The sequence below is a fragment of the Glycine max genome, chromosome 19 (assembly GCF_000004515.6).
Source record: "Glycine max cultivar Williams 82 chromosome 19, Glycine_max_v4.0, whole genome shotgun sequence".
NCBI lineage: Eukaryota > Viridiplantae > Streptophyta > Magnoliopsida > Fabales > Fabaceae > Glycine > Glycine max.
Genome location: NC_038255.2, coordinates 45,923,547 through 45,945,618, shown reverse-complemented (window position 1 = coordinate 45,945,618; position 22,072 = coordinate 45,923,547). Strand labels below are relative to the sequence as shown.

Below are 22,072 nucleotides of genomic sequence, written 5' to 3'. Positions count from 1 at the left end.
GTCAAGCTGATTACATCCTGTGCATGGCTATATCGTCAGCACAAACAGCGAGACCACTAGCTATTTCGCCAATGGCAGTGGTGTTTTCGTCATGTGTTGCACGCAGGGCTTCTCGCCAATAACACTGACGATTTGCATATATTTTACGTAAAATAACAAATTCATGTTGTAAATTATTTTAAAACAGATCATTGTGAAAAATACTTTCTAAAAGGAGTTCCATTAGGACAATTTGTCCAACTAGGGGAGTATGGATATGTCAAAAAGTAAAAATAAATATTGACATGTTAAAATTATGGATATAAAATTTTGAATGAAGCTAGAGCATATATGTAATTTAGATTTATCCCGGATAACACTTATATATGTGGAAGAACTACATTTAGTTGCGTATCGCTATAAAATGGAAATTTAAATGTGAAATCCACGTATATGCATCACTAAAAAAGTGTTACCTGCTAATGGCATGGTTAGGCTTTTGAGTTTATCTGTATTAGTACAGTCTATCTCTAACCAAAATTAAACTTAATAATATAAAAGTTACATATTTATGTTGAAAATATGATATATCATATTCACAAATAATTAATGTTATTATACATCACATAACACACATTTTCACTCGATCGGATTGATTATTGTTATTTTATTTTTGTGAATACAACATCAACATAGATCATTATACATCACATAACACACATTTTCACTTAGGAAAAAGAACTAGCTAGTTGGTACTACATTGTTGCATGAGAGGGGGAAACTGTGGTAATTAAGTGTTCCATCCTGATCGATCTTGCAGAAAGACCACAAAAATACAGAGAAAGTAGATAGTGTAGCTTAATTATTTCAGCACATGGAACTGGGCAGAAAATGCGGGAATGGATATATAGCTAGCCATTACTAAGCATGGTTGTTGTTGATGAGAGCGTTGAGCGCAGAAGTGAAAGAATTATTGGTGATGCTATAACCTCCGTCCAAGACAAAGTTAACTCCACTCACAAACTTGGCCTCGTCGCTGCACAAATAAACTGCAGCTTTGGCTATGTCCTCGGCTTCAAGAACCGTTCCTTTCAACACCGCAACCTTACACAGCACTTCCTGCGTCTCTTTCTTGTTCATCTTCAACGCATTGTTGAGCATCGGAGTGGGAATTCCACCTGGACAAACGCAATTCACTCTGATCCCATGTTCCCCAAGTTCCACGCACAGGTTCTTCATTAGCCCCACCACCGCGTGCTTCGAAACAGCGTAAGCGTGCGTTGTTTCGCCGCCGAGAAGCGAAGCAACGCTTGAGGTGAAGAGAATAACCCCTCTCTTTGCGGGGATCATGACCCTAGCGGCATGCTTGGCGCCCAAGAAAGCTCCGTACACGTTAACCCCGAAAACATTCTTAAAGCCTTCGTTGTCGGATGTCGTTATGGAGCGATTTGAGTCTCCGGAGATGCCGGCGTTGTTGTACATTATGTCGAGCTTGCCATACTTGGACACGGCAAATTCGACCACGTTTTTGACGTCGGAGTCGCTGGTTACGTCGCAGTGGACGTAGTGAATGTTTGTTGTGCCGAGGGTTTTGCAGTGGAACTGGCCTAACTCGTCTTGCACGTCGGCAATGATTACTTTGGCGCCGTGTTGGACGAATAGCTTGGCGGTGGCGGCACCAATGCCACTTGCTCCTCCTGTGATTATCGCCACTTTGCCTTCAAGCCTGCAAGGTCATCTAAGATTTCTTGTTAACTGTTTCAGATTTTAACTCGTACCAAAAGAAGAAGAAATAAGTTAGATCAACAAAGTTAATTAATGGAATGGCTTGAATCTCCCTTCATTTTTAAGCTCCAATTATTTCAAATATATTTTTTTTGAAATAAATTATCTTATTTCAGTTATTGAGTTTTCCATCCATAAAAGATATTTAAAATAATTAGACTTTGATGTTGAATGGAATTAATTGCATTCAAAGAAGGATATAAGTGGGGAAAAAAAGAACTTAGGACCTGTTTGTTCTCTTTTCATTTTTTATTTAAAAATTATTTCCAAAATATGTAATTTTAAAATTAAAAAAAACGAAAACAACTTAGTTAAAAATATTTTCTGTAAATACTTTGTTCAAGTAATTACGAGATCAACAGACTTTTAAAATATAAAAAAATGCTAAAAATTAATAAACAATTTTGAATGAGTTCGAGATAGAAACAAATTTAAAAAATGAGAAAGTAGTTCCTAAAAATAATAAACAAGGAAACAAGACTTAATGTGAGTAATTACATTTTGGCAATTGAAGCCATGGAGGAGGACTTGATCATGTATCTAGCTAGGAGGAAAACTATATGCAGGCAAGAGTGACGAAATGAAAGGTTGAATTCAATGAATGGTAATATTCCTAACGTATGGACACTTTATAAGGGTTTAGTGACCATATGTCAGACCAGTTAGATAAATGAACGCCACCGACCAGAATGATCAAACAACTACTCCCATTGAATGCTGTCAAGTGACTAGGTGCCCATACTACAGCATAAGCTAGAAACATTTAGAGGGTAAATAATTTTATATTTTATGAATTATATTATGTATAGTAAAATTATTAATTATTTTAATATAAAAATTATATTTAAGATGATTTCTAATTAATTGATAATATAATTTTTTAATAATAACAATTTATGTAAATTAAACTCTTATATTTTATTATTAATTTTATTTTATTATAACTTTTTAATTTTGAGAGAGATTCATTAAACAACATTTGAATAAATCCTAGAGAAAATAGATGATTCATTTAAAGTGTAAAGAAATTTTACCAACTTTCATTCAATCACAAACCCTGTATGATAAATTTATTATTTTTTATAATAATTATTATCTCCTTCAAATATCTTATATCTTTTGATGTTTTAATTTTCTATTTTTTTTTCTCAAAATAATAGATGTTTTTAAACTTTAAAGTCTAAATAATGTAGTTTTGCTTAAATATACCTTTATTTAATATTCATTGTTTAGGACCAAAGATTAAGGGACTCTCTTAGGTCTTGATTATAAGAAGAAGAAAAATATACTTTACATTTATTAAGAAAATTAATTAACTTCAATAAATTACATCATTTTTCAATTAAAAAATAAAAATTTTCTTAAATTATCATTTATTTAAACTTGATATCAAATATAAAAAAATCTTTGTCATATTATATGAAAAATATTTTAGAGAATCTCATTAAATAAATTCTAAGTAATTGATATTTACTTATATTTAAGAAAAAAATAAGAATTTTTTGTTACTTATAGTTGAAATCCAAGATAATATTAAATAAGAATATTTTAGTCTAAATATATAGATCAATTTTGACATTAAATATTTCTTAATTAATTTATATGCAATAACCTAAACCATTAAAAGATATAAAAATGAAATACAATGATACCTTAAAAATTATACTAATAATAATTTGTTATTGAATAACGTTTCTTGATCATTAAACTTAAATCCTAACAAACATTAAAAAGTGAGTAATGAAATCTATATATTAAAGAGTGGGTACGCGTGGGGTGGGGGTGAAGGTGGATGGGTGCGTCCGTGTGTTAAAGTACTCTATTGAATACAATTTTTTTTAATATTAAGTACAAGGTTTCTTTTTATTTTATATATTATTAAATCTAAGATATATAATTTTATTATCTAGTTAGTTTGAGTGAAACTAAATTTGTTAGAAGTGATCGGTTAATTTTTTTTTAAAAGATTTATAATCAATAAAAATTAATGAATTTCCTATCCATGTTAAAAAAAAAAAACTATTATGTATAATGGATCTCATTATATATTCGTGTTAGTAACAATAAGAACTGTGGACACATATAACATTAAAATTTTTGGATAATTCGGTATTTTTGTTTCTCAGTTGATTTTTGTAATAACTCGGTATTTTTGTCTTTATCATGTGAAAATTGGACACGGCCGGTCTCTTACTCCTGTACGTGTCCTTTCAATGCGAACTCTGTCACCTAATTGACAGCATTTGCTTTAAACCGAACAACCTGGTTGTAAATAACTTAATATAGAATCTAAATGCCCAACTGCATGGGGACTAAATCGGTGAGTAAATTTGACTTTAATCACTATGGAGTTTTCATTGTTGAAAATTTGAGTCATAAGAAAGTTTTTATGGGAAAGAATACTCGCATTATGAAAGAATAGTTCATTTTCTAACTACACAACTGTAATGAAACAAACACCTTTAAGAATAAATTGTCGGTGGAATGATTTTTGAATAATATAAAAAAGGAAAATGTGCACTAATAAATGTTTTTCTTTTAAGTTTCCCTTTCCTCCTAAAAAAACATGTCTCCCTTGCCAGTGTCTCATTAGCTTGAGTACTAGTACTGTTGTCTTCGAGGTGTGTAAGTTCATTTTGAATGAGTTCTGATTATTGCTTTTACTGGGGTAAGGTTCTTGTTGATCAGGGGGAAGTAAACTTTTATCTTATCAAAATATTCTTGGAAACAATCAAGGCCAATTCTAAATTGGTTATAAGTTCTAATAGTTCCTTCATAGTCTTGTTCACTAATAGGAAGATTCTAAACAAGAAAAAAGATTATAGATCATTTTTCTTGGATGTGTAAAAGACATAAACATGGATGATATAGTTCCCAGATAATTAAGTATGTAATTGAAGGTCGTTTGATCTTTAGATTTTATGTATGGAAGATTTTTTGTTTGAAAAAGTCAATCCTTCGAATATTTTTTCATATTTCAAGGGACTAAATCTTTAACTCTTGGATGAGAGATACTCTAGATATAATAAAAAAATGCATGAAAGCTAATTGGTTGTAAAAGGTGTTGGATTCAGTGGTATGAATTATGAAATTCTCAATCTACTTTTGCAAGTGAAAGAATATAATGGATAGCATCATAATTGCACATGTCGTTAGAGGAGGTAAAAGGAGGGAAACAAATGATTTCCTTTGCAAGATAGCTTTCGAAAAGGATTGTGATTTCTTAATTAGATTGAAATTTATGGATTCTATGATGGAGAGGATCGGATTTGTAATTAAACGGAGATTGTAATGCTTTGGTTAGGCGCATATTTCAATATTGGTGGATAAGAGTCCCACGGAAAAATTAAGTTCTAGAAATTAAGAGATCGAGACAGGGCAATCCCTTATCACCATTTCTATTCTTGATAACTAACTGCCAAGGGTTGAAGTTGAAGCAAAATGATGAATCAAGCCCATATGGAACTATGTACTGGATTCAATGCAGTTCCAATGTGGTTAGGATAACATATTTATAATAATTAGCAGATTAGTGAGAAGACACATTTATGCGGGATATGAATGTAAAAAAAACAAAAATAAAATCAAGGCATTCAAAGTTGTTTGAGTTAGCTTCTGGTCTAAATGTGATTTTTTAAAAAGCTAATTGTGGGGGTGTAATATGGATGAAAGATGGTTGGCTGTAGATTTTTTCTTAAATTGAAAAGTTGGGTATATTCCCCTAATGAAGGGCTGTAGCTAATACTACACGTTTTTACAGGTTCAAAGTTTTGTGAATCGAAAAAATAAGTGTCAGAACTAGAGTCAGATTATAACTCGGATTTAAACCGAAAAATACATGCATAAAAAACAAAAGTGACGTGGTGATGGACAGATCTGCATACAAGTTGATCATCAATCCAAGACGGCAGCAGGATGGCCATTTCTACAAAATATTTTGTAACATTTTGGTTCCTTTGAAGATCAATCTTATGGGTTGGAAAGTTCTACAGGACAGAATCTCTTCAAAAAGCTATTGGGCAAAAAAAAAGTATCAAACAACAGGTTAAGGCCAGCTGTCCTATATTCGGAGAGATCTAGGAAATTTCGACCCACTTGTGCTTTAGAATGCAGTTGCTATAATGGTCTTTGGAGAGTATGTTGTAGATACCTGGTATATATATCCACATTGTTGATAAATAACTCTTCGGAGTTTGGACAGTTTTTCCTCCTCAGTTTAGACTTTAGTTAAAGGCTTTCCAACATGCAAAGAAGAAACAAGGAATCAGTGGTAGGTGATATGATTCGCAAATCATTTGGACAATTTGGGTAGTTATTAATGAATTGTTGTTCTTCTTATAGAGCAATGATATGGACGAGCATATGCAATTCGTAAAATTAAGGGCTTCATCTTGATTGAAGGCAAATAAATCGAATTTTTAATTATTCTCTTATTCTTTTGGTTTATCAACCCTGGCACCCTATTAATAGCTATAAGTGAAATTAGTATATTATATATATAAAGAACAAGAATTAAATTATATCAGTGTAATTTTAATAATTATTATATTATTTTATAATTTTTAATTGAATAGTATTTTTTAAAAATTTATTATTAAATTAAAAATTTCTTTCACATTAATTATATATGTAAAATTTCATATTAATTCAAAATTATTATTCATTATTTTGTTCATATAAATTAAAATCGATCTAATATAAATATTTTAAAATAAAATTTAACAAATAATATATAAATATAATTTAATGATTAGATTAATAAAATTATTATATATATAAAAGTGAAGTTGGTTGGTTGTGCGAGAGTGAGTAACGGAAGAATTCAATGTATTCAGAACACGGGGTAGGGGAGGAATAATGGATCACAAGAGTAGCTAGGAACCTGATCTATCTTGATAATTGCAGAAGTACACACATGTGTCATAGTAATCCATGTTAAAAAATACAGCAAACTATTTTATTTGCAGCTATCTCGTTTTTGAGGAGCTGACAATATCACAGTACACTGTGTAGATTTGTTGATAGGATCACTTTGGTTCTGCTATAAGTCTGCCATATGATACATTTTGATATGATAAGACCAACGATATCAAATTCTACGAGTTTTATAAATTTATAAGAGTTTATTTTATATAAAAATAATAATAAAATATTTATAAATAATATAATAATTAAACATTTTAATAATATAATAAAATAAAATAATAAATAATAATAAATTTGTATGTGTTATAATAGTAATAAAATATTTCTATGAGAGGTTTGATGTTACTAGATAATAAGAATTTGATATGATTAGAGATGAAAATTTGTTAATTTGAAAATAATATTAAATGAAAGTATGTTAAATACTAAAAAGATAAAAAATTAATTTAAAATGATTTAAGTTTTAATATCAATATTTTTAACTCACTGACTTATTGATTTGATGATAAATTCGAAAGTCTATCATTCACTTAGAGTTTATACATGAAAGAATTTACATAAGATAAGTGGATTTATAAACTCATAAAAATTAATAAGTTAACTCAAGAGTTTATAATCATACACAATCAAATGATAATTTAGTTTTTTTTAGTTTAATTAAGAAATGGCGCGATAGGATGTTGGTCTCATATTAGATGAGATACGGTGACAATTTCATAGGACAAATATTGGAACGTACGTTATGGTACTGGGTTCATTTTGGTGGTGTGCTAAGGTAATTTAATGTGGTTAATTGCGGTAAGATTCACATGTAGAGAAAAGGAAAATATTGTGTGTGCTATCAAACTGTCATGTGGCTTTCAGATCTAAAGTTGACAGGATAAAATAATATATTGGTCAATTTTTTCTGGTTCAGAAGTGCAGGTTGGATTTGGCAACGGGGGGATTTAACAATATGGCTCTAGTAGGTCTTCTGTCCTGCACATGTACGTGCATTAGAAATATTTCGTAATATAACCTGACAAATATTTGTTTTCCTTTGTTGATTTATTCTTGAATTGACACAAATAGGATCATTTCTATAATACAAATAAAAAAGCTTAAAAGAAGAAGCATAAGCACGAAACAATAAAATGTTATAGTAAACTTGAATTGAAACAAATTAAATAGGATGATTTCACACAATTTGGTTCAGTTCAACATTTTTAAACACCCGTATGTTTTACAATCAAAGCCCAATCCCACAAGCACTATAGCTCAATCTATATGAGCCCTTATTAATTACTCTTGCTTCTTCATAGTAGACAAAAATCAAGACTCCGAGTCCGGGTACTGAAACATGTGAAAGGAAGGATTAACAATGCTGAAGCCTCCATCTATGAGCAAATTTTGCCCACTGACGTACCTGGAATCATCACTAGCAAAATAAAGTGCGGCATTAGCCACATCCTCAGCTTTAAGAGTGACACCCTTGAGATTAGCCAGTGAGTTCATGATAGTCTCAAGCTCCTCATCATTAGCTCCAACAAACTTGGTGGCCAAAGGTGTAGCAAGAGCGTAAGGTGACAAACAATTCACCCTTATTCCGAACTGTCCAAGCTCAACTGCTGCATTTTTAGTTAGACCAACCACAGCATGCTTAGCACAACAGTAAGCATGCGAGGCTGCACCACCAACGTAGGAGCTTATGCTGGCCGTAGAGATGATGCTACCACTGCGTGCTGGGATCATCGCCTGCGCCGCATGCTTCATCCCAAGGAAAACACCTGTCACCTTGGAACCACATATAAGATTCCACACAACCATACAATACAATACCTTCCTCCGTCCCAAAATCATGCCTTTATAGTTTTAACCTTTTAAATAATTTAAATTAACTCATGTTCTCACTTGTAAATGAAATATTGAAACCTTTATTTCAATCTTGTTTCTCTAATAAATATAGTTGTCTTCATGATTTGATAATACAAATTTTCTTAGAATATTTCTTTTTTAATCTGTATATAAAAACCTTAAACATTGATATTCTAGAACCGAAGGAATACAATATAATCTTTTTTCGTTACGTGAACGAAGTGTATCCCATTTTTAAAATCAAGAATTAATCTCTTGAAATAACAAGATATAAAGGTAACTTCTTTTAACAAATATTTCTTATAAACCCAAATTGAATTTCTAACTAATGTAAGAAACAAAATTATTTGTGAATTATATTGATTGGTACAATACGGTATGCATACAAGTATATGACATATTTTAAATTAAAATTATTATATATATATATATATATATATATATATATATATATATATATTGTAATACATTGTATAAATTAAAAAATATGAAAGGATTAGGTAAGAATGCCTTACCCGTGACATTGACGCTTAGGACACGTTCGAAATCTGCCTTATCGTTGTCAATGATTCGGTTCTTGTTGGGATCAACAATGCCGGCGTTGTTGAACATGATGTCTAGCTTCCCATAAGCATCTACGGCTTTTTGGACGGCATTTTTTATTTGGTTCTCATCGGTGACATCGCAATGGACATAACAACATGTTGATGGCCCTATGGACTGAGCAACGGAATGTCCCAGTTCGTCTTGGATGTCAGCGATCACTACTTTGGCTCCTTGCTGAGCGAACACTTCTGCAGTGCGTTTGCCGATGCCACTAGCTCCTCCTGTGATCAGTGCAACTTTTCCTTCCAGCCTGCACAAAAGAAAAGGATTCACAATAATTAAGCCTTCCAACACTTTGTTCTTAGATTTTTACAAGAGTCTATTTCATATCTGTATTGTGCACTACATCATCAACTTCTCAAAACTGAAGCATTTTACATACCTTTTATTGAGTGCAGAGGTTGAAGTTGCCATTGATATATGACCTAAGACCAAAAGAAAGGGATAGAAGGAACAACCTGTTACGATATGAAATTACAGACAAGCTTTAGCTTAATGCTACCATTAAATAGCAACGGTGAGGTAGGCCAATGCCAAAGTCGTCCCTCATATTTTATTATTAATTTTATTGGAAGTTACGCTGCATGCGGGTTCTATATATAAACAAACCCATGATTGGGTTAAGGAGTTATTTACCGTTTTGTTTTTATTGATTAGGGTATCAAGCAATAATTGAAAACAATGAATTATTAGTATAAAGGGATTAGTTTATTTAAATAAAAAAATCATAACAACTACATAATGTAAGTACATAAAAGTTTATACAAATTACAATCCTTGCATTCGTTATATATAATTCCACTTCGATCAGAAGGTAATTAATACGACAAGGTTAGCTCCCGCGCTTACTATCTAGTCAAGTTTTTTAAAGGGGTGGGTTAACTTATTTAAATAAAAGAAATTTATAACAACTACATAATTTTAAGTATATAAAAGTTAATACAAACAATCCTGGTTACATCGGTTATATATAATTCCACTTCAGAATCTTAAGGTAATACGACAAGTTGAGCTCTCGCTGCTTACTAGGAATAATCAACTTGGAATCTTATCCTGGAAACTTTATTTTTCATCTTGGATTTTAAGACGAACACTGCTTGCTTAATTTGAAATTGCTGAAGTATACAGATTTGAAAAAAAATTAAAACAATATAATTAATTTTAACTGAAAATTTGCAGAGTGTGTAGTACATGATGCTTAAAAAATATGTCGAAGAGTTGCTGTTAAAGTTGGTCTTTGAAATTTTTTGGCTTCGGAAGTCTAATTAGTAATTATGCTTAAAAAATGTGTTGAAGAGTGTGTTGTTATAGAGTGTGTAGTACATGATAATGGAGTCAAAGTGTTTTTTTTATAGAGTTAATTTTATTATTTACTAAAGAAGACGAAGTAGACAGTGGAGCTAAAATGTCTAGACTGGATTAATTAATAATCAAAACTACGAGTCCATCATGTTCACCAAAAATGGGAAAAAATATATCAAAAGACAATTGAATTGGGTCAAGCCCACATTGATCTTTCAAATGAAAAGAAGTAAAAGAAAAATGTTTGTACTACGCCTATGATGTTATCTTACAATTAAGAGAGACAATAGAAAAAGGAAAAAAATTATAAGTATGATAGACCTAATAATATAATAGGAAGAAAGAGATAAAGAGAAATAAGAAATGTTAGTGGGATGTTTAAAATAGACATGTGCATATGTATCATCACTCTAAGTAAAAACATGGGAAAATGAAGATAAAATAACATAAAAACAAAAAACGTTAACCTTGGCGCACAAGGCCATTCTAGCCCTAACCGCTACGTGTGTATGAGGGTGCAGGCTTATGGATGGTCCTGTTTAATTTCAGTTTATGATCCTTATTTTTTGCTCACATGTTATCCCTCGCACGATGTTTGATGTGTCCCTCGACTTCTGAATTTCAAAATTTATGTTTCTTTCAATTTCAACTTTTCGCCCGAATTGGGTTCTGATTTTTCCTCCCCCGTAGCTTGATTTAAGTTTTCAGTATTTATACGCCCTTTTGGATTGATAATGTGTTAAATTTTACGTGTTTGATTAGTGCCACAGAACTTTCTACTCTTGCTTTTTTGTATTTTAGTTTTATTTTATTTTAACTGTAATATTATTTTTCTAAAAATATTGTAATATGTTGATATTTTCAGCTTTATATAAAATTTAATTAAAATTTATAATTGTTAATAGAAAAACATAACTATAAATTGGATTTTCCTGACTCTTTAAAACACCTTGTGGGAGACAAAGTGATAGTATCCTTAGATACAGAAAGGAGAAAATACAAAATGTTCTTTCATCACCTTGAGCATATGTTAGAGGAGAAAACAAAAACTCGCTATACTTATATAACATGTTCTGAACTCTACAAACACGATCATACCTACACATAAAGTCAAACGACAATTTAAGCAGCGATTGCTGCAACTTCAGCAGCCATGGGCTATCAAAAAGATAAAAACTTGAAAGGAGGAAAGCTTCCTTCAGCTTTCACCTAATGGTAAGCGGATCTATGAGAATCTCTGTCCTGCATTTTTACCAGCCATCATGGTAGCAGAAGCAAACGGGTATGGCCTTCACAACCAAAGCATTGTGGCAAAAGTTATGAGCTTTAACTCACCTTTTTGACTTCCTTAGATTCTGGCCCTCACCCCTGGCTTCCCCTAACCTTGATTTTAGACCATTGCCCTGTGCTGTAGCAGGTCTTTCCTGGAAGTTATTTGTGAGATCTCGTGATGACCAAGGCTGGGAAAATTGTCTAGTTGGACTGGCATAACCTCTATAAGATGCAAGCCTAGAACCAGCCAATATCTGATCCCTAAGACCTTTCACTGATTTATAGCCTTGCATTTCATCCCCGTAACCTTTTCCTTGAGCTTGCTTTTCCAGTTCATAAAAGCTTTCCCAATCTATCCCATCTCCTGAATTTTGAAGCTTATCAGCTTGGACTCCCCATTCCATTCCATCTGATATACTCCTTTGCAGAGATGTGCTTTTCCTTGAAGTTTTCCCAGAGGTAGACCTCCTACTACCTTTCACTTCTTCCTCAATTGGATATCTTCTTGTATCAAATCTGCTTTCAGGAGGGTAGGTCCACTTATAACTCTTGTTGTTGTCCATATTTAACTCTATAGAATGCAGATCACTTTCAGCAGATTCCTCCTCGCATTCTACTCCATTGTCAACCTCTCCTCCATCATCTTCTTTATCTTCAACGAGATGGGAACCTAATCGGCTTCTGCTGAGATAGGCAGCAATTTCTTCATCATTCAAGTGAGTGGAACTGCGACTCTTTTCTCTAACTTGTTTGCCTCCAAGAAAAACTTCAAGTTGATTCCTTAGCTTATCAACAGCTGCATTCTTTTCCTCAAGCTGATATTTTGCATCAGAGAGTTTCTTTTGAGCTCTCTCCTCACGTAACCTATCGGTCAACTGCATTATTTCCTTTTCTTTCTCTACCTCTTCACAAACTTTTGTAGACACTCTCTTTTGTTTCTCAATCTCAGACTTATCTTCATCAGCATCTCTTGCTAACTCATCACATACTTGCTCAATAATTTCTCTTGCTCTCTTCTCACTTTCAAGCTCTTTCACCACCTTAAGAAGGGAAGCTTTAGTGTCAGCCAGTTCTCTCCCAAGCTTCTTGTTCAAGCTTTCTAATTGTCTCCTGAGTTTCCTCTCTACATCGAGTTCCCCAGCAATAGATTCAATTGCAACCTCAACAATTTCTTGCTCCTTGTTTTTCCAAGCAGCCTTTTCTTCAGCAAAACACTTCATCAAATAATTTATCTCATTCTGATCTGAGCGTTGTTCCTGGATAAGTTGATTGACCTGTAGGCGAGCCCTCTCCAGCTCAGTATGCAGAGCTGAGATAAGAGACATACTAGATGAAGGACGATCTTCATGACCCCACATCCGGTTTATAATTTTAAGTAGCTCTTTGGATGTCGTTAAAGCATTACTAACATCTTTTAAACGTCCTTTAACTCCAACAGCAGATGAAGCAGGGGTCTGTGCTCGGGATCTAGTTTCAATCTGCAAGAAAACCAAGATGTAACTATCAGGAGGCATACACATCAAGTATTTTTCTTGAGAATTTAAAAATTAAAAAGGCTGAATGAAAAACAAAACGCAATTGTATGCTAAAATAGGCAAGTGCATGACAAGGTGTTTTGTGTTTGATCATGATACATTTCAAACCATACCAAAATAAATAACAAAACTAAACGTCTGAACCTCCATTCAAAGTAACAGAAAAATGTGTAATTAACTTTAGCATGTAGTTTGGCCATTCTGATGTGAATAGAGAACATTGGCATGCTATACTTATAATCTTTTTCGGTCTAAGTCTTTTCTTCATGTATCAAGAAGAAATATATTAATCTGTCAGCAACCATCAATGTATTAATAATATAATATAATTACTAGTAAGAGCAGAAACAAGGGACCATGTGCAATTGTGCAGTGCATGCAAATCCTTTGCAGCTGACACCTACACAGATTTTTCATTGAAAGAAGTTCCTAATTTGTCCAAAATATAGTTAAAACATGAAAGCAACAGAGTTGTAAAAAAATATTGCTATACACGACGGGGCATTTCATGGTAGAGGGATGGATCCTCTCTGTTGATATTTTCGAATGACAAGGTCATGCAAAATTTGTGGGAATGAATCCTCACATTTGTGTCTATCTCTTTCTTTACAGACAATAGATTGCAGGACCCATTCATCATCTACGATGAGACAGACAGACAGAAAGACACAATATTCACATTGACATTTCATATAAAAATCTGAACGAGAGGGTCCATCCCCCTCTTGTTCATAAAGACTAGCAAAGGTTGATAGGAGCCCACCCATTTAATGCTGATAAAGAGAGATAGACACAATTCTCACCTAACCTTAATTGATATGTAATTTGTCCATTCCAATAGAGAAAATCGTCCTCAAAGTATAAATAAAGTCTGTATATTAGTATTGGAATTAATTAGCTTAGATACCTCCATGAGACTGGCATTGCTAAGAGAATCCAAAGGACCAACATGGTGTTCAGTGATCCTAGCCCTGTGAGAAATAGACGGAGTTCTTTTTTGGCGACTTCCGGTTCCAGATCGATCCATTCTCTAAAAAAAATTAATTAAACATTGAGAACACATATATAATTTGTAGTTAGTTGGTTTTTTTTATTTTTTAATTTCTCACAAGACAATCATGTTGATCGAGAGACACTATATATGAACATCTCTTCCAAAAGACCCAAGTTAGTTAATAAAACAAAAAACATGAATTTTGGCGAGAGTACCTCGGACACAGGACTGTGTGATGGATCGGACAAATGGGGAGGCAAAGAACCAGAACGCATGGACCTGGGAACTCTTTCTCTGGTTCTGAGTTCCTTCTTGGACCTGACGCTGGGCGAAGGAATCTCGTTCATCTCCCAGAGCGTGGCGGCGAGCTTCCTGGCGGAGACCGGAGCTTGGAGGGACTTGTTAGCCGTCTGCGACGGCGGGTATTTGGGGGAGGCCAATGCCCGGAGCGGAGATCTCGAGCTCATGAGCTTCCACGTGGGCACGGGCGTACTAGATCCGCCCCGCTTTCCGACGAGAATAGTCCTCTTGAAGCGGTAGTTGTGGAGCACGGAGGAAGAGGAGGAGGCGGAGGAGGAACAGCCTCGTTTTCGGATCTTCCCAGGAATCATGTCCATGGTGCTTCGGTTTTGGCTCAGCATCAGAACACTGAGTTTTGGTGCAGAGACATAGCAAGAAGAGGAGGAAAGTGTGGTGGAACACGTGTCGGGTTATGAGTGGTGGGGGTGGAAGAAGCAACGACTAAGGACGGTGATTGAGTGATTGGGGTTGGAAGGAACGTATTAGCGAAGAGTCAGGCGTGCTATTATAGCGACACCATGTACGCCGCTTTTGCCACTCACATCTCAATCATCATCACCACAATATATTTGACTTTGACATCTATCTTTGTACCATTCCATTCTCTATTAATCTTGATTGCATCAAAACAAAATACTATAGTATTTTATTCATTCAATTTCGAATGAAAATTCCATTTATGTTCAATTTATTTTTTTAATTCAATTTTAATATATAATTACATACAAATTGATCAAATATAGAAGAAAAAAGTTTTTTTTTTCGAAAATACATATACCCCAAAAAGAATGGAGCAATCAAAATTGACTCAGCTCCTTTTAAAATTAGTATTTTTTTGTATTTTTTTTTTAAAAAAATTAAATAGATCAATTTAGCTCGACCCAATAAGTTAACATGCCAGATCAAATAAAAAAAAATATGACATATCAGAAATTCAAGCTAGGCGAGCCAACCTATTTGATAGCTCTAGTCTCTCTCACTCACCCATTTTCACCAAATTGAGTTATGAACAATTTTAAAAAATCTTATCAAAGTGATTTTTGATATTTTATGTACTACTCATACTTGTCAAAATGAGTTATGGATAATTTTAAAAAATCTTTTCCAAATGGTTATTATTTTCTTTTCTTTTTATTGTTCATTTTTAAATAAATGTTTTTGTTTTTATTTATGTACTTATTTTGTTAATTATACCCACATCAGAAAAGAAAAAAAAATATAATAGTATATAAAATGTTTTCTATCAGTCGTGCGAAGAAATTTTCTTGGTAACGACTTGTCAAGTCCAAATAGTATACAAAATATCAAAAGAACAAATAAAATAAATAATGAACATATTAAGAATATAAATAATTTAAACATAGAAAATAAAATAAATTTTGAATATGAATGTAATAATCTTAAAACGATCGATTACAAAAGAAGAAAATATATATCAGATCACGTGATCAACTCATGTCACAAATACAACCTCACGAAAGTCCTCCTCCTCAACCCTCGACCCTCGTCTTCCCCACCCCCACTCCAACTCGAAAGTACACTGACTAAAAGAGGCAATTACAGAATTAGACCCAAAAAAAAAAAAATTACATGGAAAACGAAACTAGTAAAGACAATCCCCTAATTTGAGTGTATCAATCTCACAAACTAGTAAAGACAGCATTTATGATGTTGCCCTTCATTTAAAGGGGTCATGACTTTAATTTTGGTTATGTATGATCATCCCTTCGTGTCACCGTAATACTTGAATGAAGATATTGATTTGATTATACATATTCTCAATTGAAGCTGAGGCCTTAGGATTAGATCGTAGTGTAAATATTTTTTTTTTAAAAATAAAATAAGATGGAAAAGACACTTCTGACAAGATCATGAATCTACTATGTTATGGTAACAAATAACCTTTTTTTTTGTGTGTGTGTTCAGTAACGAAAAAACAAACTAACAGACAACAATAATATGTCGACCTGGGAGTTCCGGCCACAAATGATTTACTAAAATTTAATTATAATATAATTTATATGTTTACAAACATTTATTTTATATAAATTTTATTTATATAAAATAAATATTTGTTCTATATATTGCAGAGGTTAAAATACTATTTTACATCAAATTTAGATTCAGATGTTGACCTAATTTATGTATTTAAGCATTATATCATATGGATTTAAAAATACATCAAATTCTGCTGGTTTGTGTTCCTCCCGATATACTCAGTACTTGCCAGTTGCCACACTCGGCTATCATGAAAGGAGTGCACACTAATTTGGACTTACACGTATACAATTTTTTTCAGTCCTATATCACTTTTTCGTAATGATTGAATCCATATTCAGTTATTATAACTTTAAACAAGGAGAAATTCAAGGAGAGAAAAAGGCAAATTTGATTTAAAGCAAGTTGTTCATACTTCTCCAGTTAATGTCACATGCATCATGTTTATCCTTTTTGGATACCTCGCCCTTCTTTTTGTATATTTCCTTTCGCTTATTTTGTTTCTTTTTGTTTTTGATTTTAGAATCTGCCCTTTTACTATTTCTATATGCTTTATTTCCACTGGCACAGTTCCCACTAACATTGCAAATTCATATGGATCCAACAGTTTGGGCAACAACTTATGAAGCCCACTATATCCCTCCCAATCAGATGATACACGGCTTTATATATTCGGCATTTGGCAATGTGAGATGAAGAATTGAATTAGATTGAAAATAAAGGAAGAATTAATATCTATTTGAGGCCTTTCTTTTAATGTCCATGAATTAACATGGGGTTGTTCACCATCATGTGAAAGTTAACAAAATAACAAGTTTCACGTTTTATTTAAGATAAAAAATACTCGTAAGTTTTTTTTATAAAAAAAAAACAAATTAGTTTTATTTTTGTTTGGTTATTACATTTTTTATTCATTTGATAAAAAAAATTGGATTTTATTATAAAAAAAAGCACTTGCAATTTGTTTTAATGAGAATAGAGAACTTGACTTTTAACGATTTTGATGTTTTCCTTTAGTTTACAAATTTCTGTCTTCATTTCATTCTTGTACATCTTAAAATTTTTATACTCATTTTTAATATTTTTTTCACACCATTCAAAAAAATCACAACCTACATTCTTACACGTATAAAAAAGTCCATTTAAAATGACTTTTTTTTTTAATAAAATTTTAAAATGAGTTCAGTCGTTACACTACATTGTTCAATTTAGAACAAATTAAATGTATTGTAACTGAATAATGTAGTGGAATATTAAAATGACTTGATGAGAACGAGAGGTTACACATTAAATTTAATGATATTTTATGAAATTAAATATTAAAATGACTTTCTGTCAAAAAAAATATTAAGATGACTACGTCTTATAATTTCAGAATTAAAATAAAGATATATTCATTATATAAATTTAATGATGAATATTTTACATAAATTCAATAAAAAAAATGATGATTTTACATAAATGAATCAGATATAGAAATTAATAACTAGCTTCACAAAAAAATTCCCCGCAACATATATGTTAAATTCTTTTAGGCTATTCTTTTTTAAAATTACTGGTATCCAAATACCACACTGAGAATCCGACTTATTCAGGTCAAGATTGGTAAAATTATTATGGACGTGAAACTATTTCTCTTAATTTTTAATACAGTTGTATTCTCATAATAAACACTTACGATAGAGAAATTAAAAGATAAGTAATGTGTTTAAAACTAGTTGAAAATGGAGAAATGGTGTTTGGAATGCAATAGTTATAACTAATTTTTAAAAATCACATCCAAGACATGGAACATTCAAGCTTAAAATAAAAAAGCAACAGCCGGCTCTTTGTATCCTACTACAAGAGATGCTTGGATAATTTGAAAAGCCTAAAAAGTGGCAACATTGTGATGTCCGTTAACTGCAGATGTTCAAGATCAGGGTCTCTAGTGTATTAATGGAGTGGTCATAGTTAAATTATTAACTTTTTAGAGACAAAAAAACGTAATTAATTCTTAACTTTTTTCTTATCTTTATATCCTTTTCCCCTTCAAACAAAATATTTGTTCCCAACACGGAGATATAACTCATGTTGATTTCATTAAACTCAAACTCCAAGTAACAGGAAAAATGGCAACGAGCTTTCACTTTACAATTATATGATTTTGTTTATTTTCTCTGATGTGCTTCACCATCACTTTTGCACATATCTTACCAAGATTTCCTTCTTCAGTCGTCCATCCTGCGATAGATGTAACCTCTCGTTCTGCCCAAAATGGGGTATACACAAAAAAGTTCTTCACACAAATACTGGATCACTTCAATTATAATCCCCAGAGCTATCAGACTTTTCAACAAAGATATCTCATCAATGATACCTACTGGGGTGGTGACAAGAGCAATGCTCCAATCTTTTTCTACACTGGAAATGAAGGGGACATAGAATGGTTCGCACAGAACCCTGGCTTCATGTTCGAAACAGCACCTTATTTCAAAGCCCTTTTGGTTTTTATAGAGGAATGAGTATGACTGCTTAAATTTCGTTCTCTTGTTTAATTTGATGAGGGATGCTATGTCTATGTGCTTGATAAGTGATAACCCAAAGGGAAACCTTTAAATGCAACTTAGCTACTCTAAGCAGTTGAGATCTTAACATTACTCTCAAAATGTTTTCAAAATAAAACTCCATGCAGCATAGATACTATGGAAAATCATTTCCATTTGGGGGAAACGAGGAGGATGCAAATGCAAATAGCAGCACACTTGGATACTTGAGCTCCACACTACTCATCATTGATCTCAAGAAGAATTTATCAGCAACATATTCCCCTGTTGTAGTGTTTGGAGGATCCTATGGAGGAATTATACTATACATCATATTTTATCAAAAATTAATGTCTATATTTTATGTGACAATAATGTTTTCCTCTTTTAGATAATTAGTCTGAATGGATGTTTTGCAGTACTGACTGCATGGTTTAGAATGAAGTATCCACATGTTGCCATTGGAGCCTTGGCATCCTCTGCTCCAATCCTTCAATTTCTGGATTTGGTTTCACCCAATACCTATACTGATATCATCACTCAAGACTATAAGGTCGCCTAGCCACTCTCCAATCTCCATCATATCATTATGGCTGAAATTTAACCCAATACGTACTAGTCCTCACCAATATGGAGATTGGTGATATTGTTTAAAAGTGATAATTTCCTAAATTCATTTAATTTTGGATTATATATTATGATAGTTAATTTTTTATTTTCATGGAATAAAATAAATGTTTTGAAATATTTATATAACTATTTGTGTGACAAAAAATAAAGATAGACTCCTGAATTACTTTTCGTTCATCTTTATTATTAATTTAATTCATTCACGTCTTACTATACATATGGACGGTACCTCTGTAGTTTGGGGGGATATTATATTATGCAACGGTTAAATGGTGCTCTCATGTACTTTGTTATACGGGTTGTGGTGGGGAGGTTATGTAGTTCTCTATGTTTTGCTTTCTGTAATAACTTATCTGGTGATAATTAAGTTATTCCTCGTTAATAAAATTCGTTTGTTTTTTCTTTTTAAGAAAAACTCTTACTATACATATACATATAAGATGTGATTTTACATTTTGGATTCTCATAGTATTACACATGATGATATAAGATTATTTTTTTAATAGATTTCACTTTGAATTCTTGAACTATTTTTGCAAGTCTTATAACGAACTACACTTAAATATATATTATCAATCACTTAGAGAGAAAGACATTAAAAAATATTTTTTTAAATGGGAACACTTTTCTTAAAGAGGATCCAACCTTCATGCCCAAGATTTTCAACATCTAAGCATGTATAGTGGAAGATCGGTGAAAAGTGATTTTTGAGTTCAAAATTTTACTTTTGTAAGTTCCACAATAAATTATACTTAAATATATGTTATCATTCAGTTAGGGAGAGAGATATTAAAAAATACTTTTTTTGAAAATGGGAACATTTCTTGAGAGTTTTTGAAGAGAATCCAACCTTCATGCCAAAGATTTTTCAGAACATGCATTTATTATGGTAGATCAGTAAAGGGTGATTTTTGAGCTAAAAAATTTAACTTTAAAATTTAATTAAAGATGTTCTAACCAACTCCATGCACTAGTAGTCCTAGCTCTTGATTAGTCAAGAATTATGCGCTGATATATTTTTTTTTTGTTGCATAAAATATGATCCTTAGAGCGAGAGTGAGAATTGTTACAAAGTGATTAAAGGGTCTTGGAAACAAATAGAAGACACAGCTCGAAAACCTGGAGGACTAGAACAACTATGGAAATCGTTCAGAATATGCAAGTGAGAGTATGACTTACTAATTAATCCTTTAAAAAAAAACATTCTTTATTCAGATTATTCCCCATATATAACGGATGATAGATTATTTGTTCTTGTTTTCCTGAAGGAATTATATAAGCGCAGGTGCTCTGGTATCTTGGCTTCAAATGGCTTTGGGTATTGCGGCCATGATAGATTATCCAGCACCTTCCAATTTCCTAGCTCATTTGCCTGCTTCTCCAGTGAGAAAGGTGCTAATAGTCTCAAACTATTTTTTTTAAAGGTGCTCCTTCCAATATTCAACTTCTACACATGATGCTCAAAGGTCTATGTTATGAACTGTAAAATAGCTCAGTAGTTTCCTAGCATTCGAGGCCTAGGAACCTCCTAAGAGAAAGGTGAAGAGAAAGATGAGGGATGAAAAGACTTGTATTATTTCTTCAATGCCCATTTACTCAGTACATAACTGCTTATATACACAACACAAAATATTGTGATACAGAGAAAAATATCCAAAAGATAACAAAATAACAAAAGGAAACTTGCAAACAAGTTGCAGACAATATATCCTAAGCTAATCAATGCTACAAAGTCAACTCAACAATCCTATAACAGAATTGGTTAAATGCAATTATCTAAATGTTCTCCTTTATAACATTCAAGGTGTTACGAGTCCGTCCAAATCCTCCAAGATTCCAAGGTGTGTCTTGGCGAAACTCACTTGGTTTAGTCCATGGTGCAAAAACAGGTGGTTGGCGCTTAGGAAAGACTTGTATTATTTCTACAATGCCCTTTTACTCAGTATATAACTGCTTATATACGCAACATAAAATGCCGTGATACAAAGGAAAATATCCAAAAGATAACAAAATAATAGAAAAGGAAAATTGCAAGCAAGTGGCAGACAAACATATTCTAAGCTAGCCAATGCTACAAAGTCAACTCAACAATTCTGTACTATAACAGAATTGGTTAAATGCAATTATCTAAATACTTTCTTTCATAAATGTCTAACTGATATCTGAACATTTAAATTGTTGAAAGATTTGAATCTATTTTAAAAGTTGAAAAATCAATCTGAACCTAATTAACATCATTTTGTATCACATCACTCAGTTTCATTTTCTTTGTTAACAATAACACACTTCTACAATGATAATGATTATATTTTGAACATTAAATAAGATAAAGAGAGGATTAAATTAAATTTTTAATACCTTTTGTA

The 22,072-nt window shown here is 32.3% G+C and overlaps 3 protein-coding genes across 3 annotated transcripts; all 3 read right to left on the bottom strand.

Moving 5' to 3' along the window:
- Nucleotides 1-627: 627 nt before the first annotated feature.
- Nucleotides 628-2,354, bottom strand: LOC100783841 (secoisolariciresinol dehydrogenase). Its single transcript, XM_003553565.5, has 2 exons — nt 2,263-2,354; nt 628-1,705 (listed from the first exon to the last, which is right to left on the bottom strand). Exons 1-2 carry the CDS (start codon nt 2,298-2,300, stop codon nt 901-903), a joined length of 843 nt encoding a protein of 280 aa, XP_003553613.1. The 5' UTR covers nt 2,301-2,354; the 3' UTR covers nt 628-900.
- Nucleotides 2,355-7,824: 5,470 nt separating this feature from the next.
- Nucleotides 7,825-9,716, bottom strand: LOC100802915 (secoisolariciresinol dehydrogenase). Its single transcript, XM_003554404.5, has 3 exons — nt 9,533-9,716; nt 9,060-9,400; nt 7,825-8,456 (listed from the first exon to the last, which is right to left on the bottom strand). Exons 1-3 carry the CDS (start codon nt 9,562-9,564, stop codon nt 8,002-8,004), a joined length of 828 nt encoding a protein of 275 aa, XP_003554452.1. The 5' UTR covers nt 9,565-9,716; the 3' UTR covers nt 7,825-8,001.
- Nucleotides 9,717-11,405: 1,689 nt separating this feature from the next.
- On the bottom strand, nt 11,406-15,131 carry LOC100783303 (uncharacterized). Its single transcript, XM_006604585.4, has 3 exons — nt 14,469-15,131; nt 14,167-14,289; nt 11,406-13,202 (listed from the first exon to the last, which is right to left on the bottom strand). The coding sequence occupies exons 1-3, from the start codon at nt 14,892-14,894 to the stop codon at nt 11,784-11,786; spliced, it is 1,968 nt and encodes a 655-aa protein (XP_006604648.1). The 5' UTR covers nt 14,895-15,131; the 3' UTR covers nt 11,406-11,783.
- Nucleotides 15,132-22,072: the final 6,941 nt, after the last annotated feature.

Coding starts and splice junctions, on each gene's coding strand:
- LOC100783841 (XM_003553565.5), bottom strand. CDS start 2,300: ATGATCAAGTCCTCCTCCATGGCTTCAATTGCCAAAAT. Junction 1,706..2,262: donor ATGGCTTCAATTGCCAAAAT/GTAATTACTCAC, acceptor ATGACCTTGCAG/GCTTGAAGGCAAAGTGGCGA.
- LOC100802915 (XM_003554404.5), bottom strand. CDS start 9,564: ATGGCAACTTCAACCTCTGCACTCAATAAAAG. Junction 9,401..9,532: donor ACCTCTGCACTCAATAAAAG/GTATGTAAAATG, acceptor TCTTTTGTGCAG/GCTGGAAGGAAAAGTTGCAC. Junction 8,457..9,059: donor CCTAAGCGTCAATGTCACGG/GTAAGGCATTCT, acceptor CCAAGGTGACAG/GTGTTTTCCTTGGGATGAAG.
- LOC100783303 (XM_006604585.4), bottom strand. CDS start 14,894: ATGCTGAGCCAAAACCGAAGCACCATGGACATGATTCCTGGGAAGATC. Junction 14,290..14,468: donor CACACAGTCCTGTGTCCGAG/GTACTCTCGCCA, acceptor AATTTTTTTTAG/AGAATGGATCGATCTGGAAC. Junction 13,203..14,166: donor GCAATGCCAGTCTCATGGAG/GTATCTAAGCTA, acceptor GTTTTCTTGCAG/ATTGAAACTAGATCCCGAGC.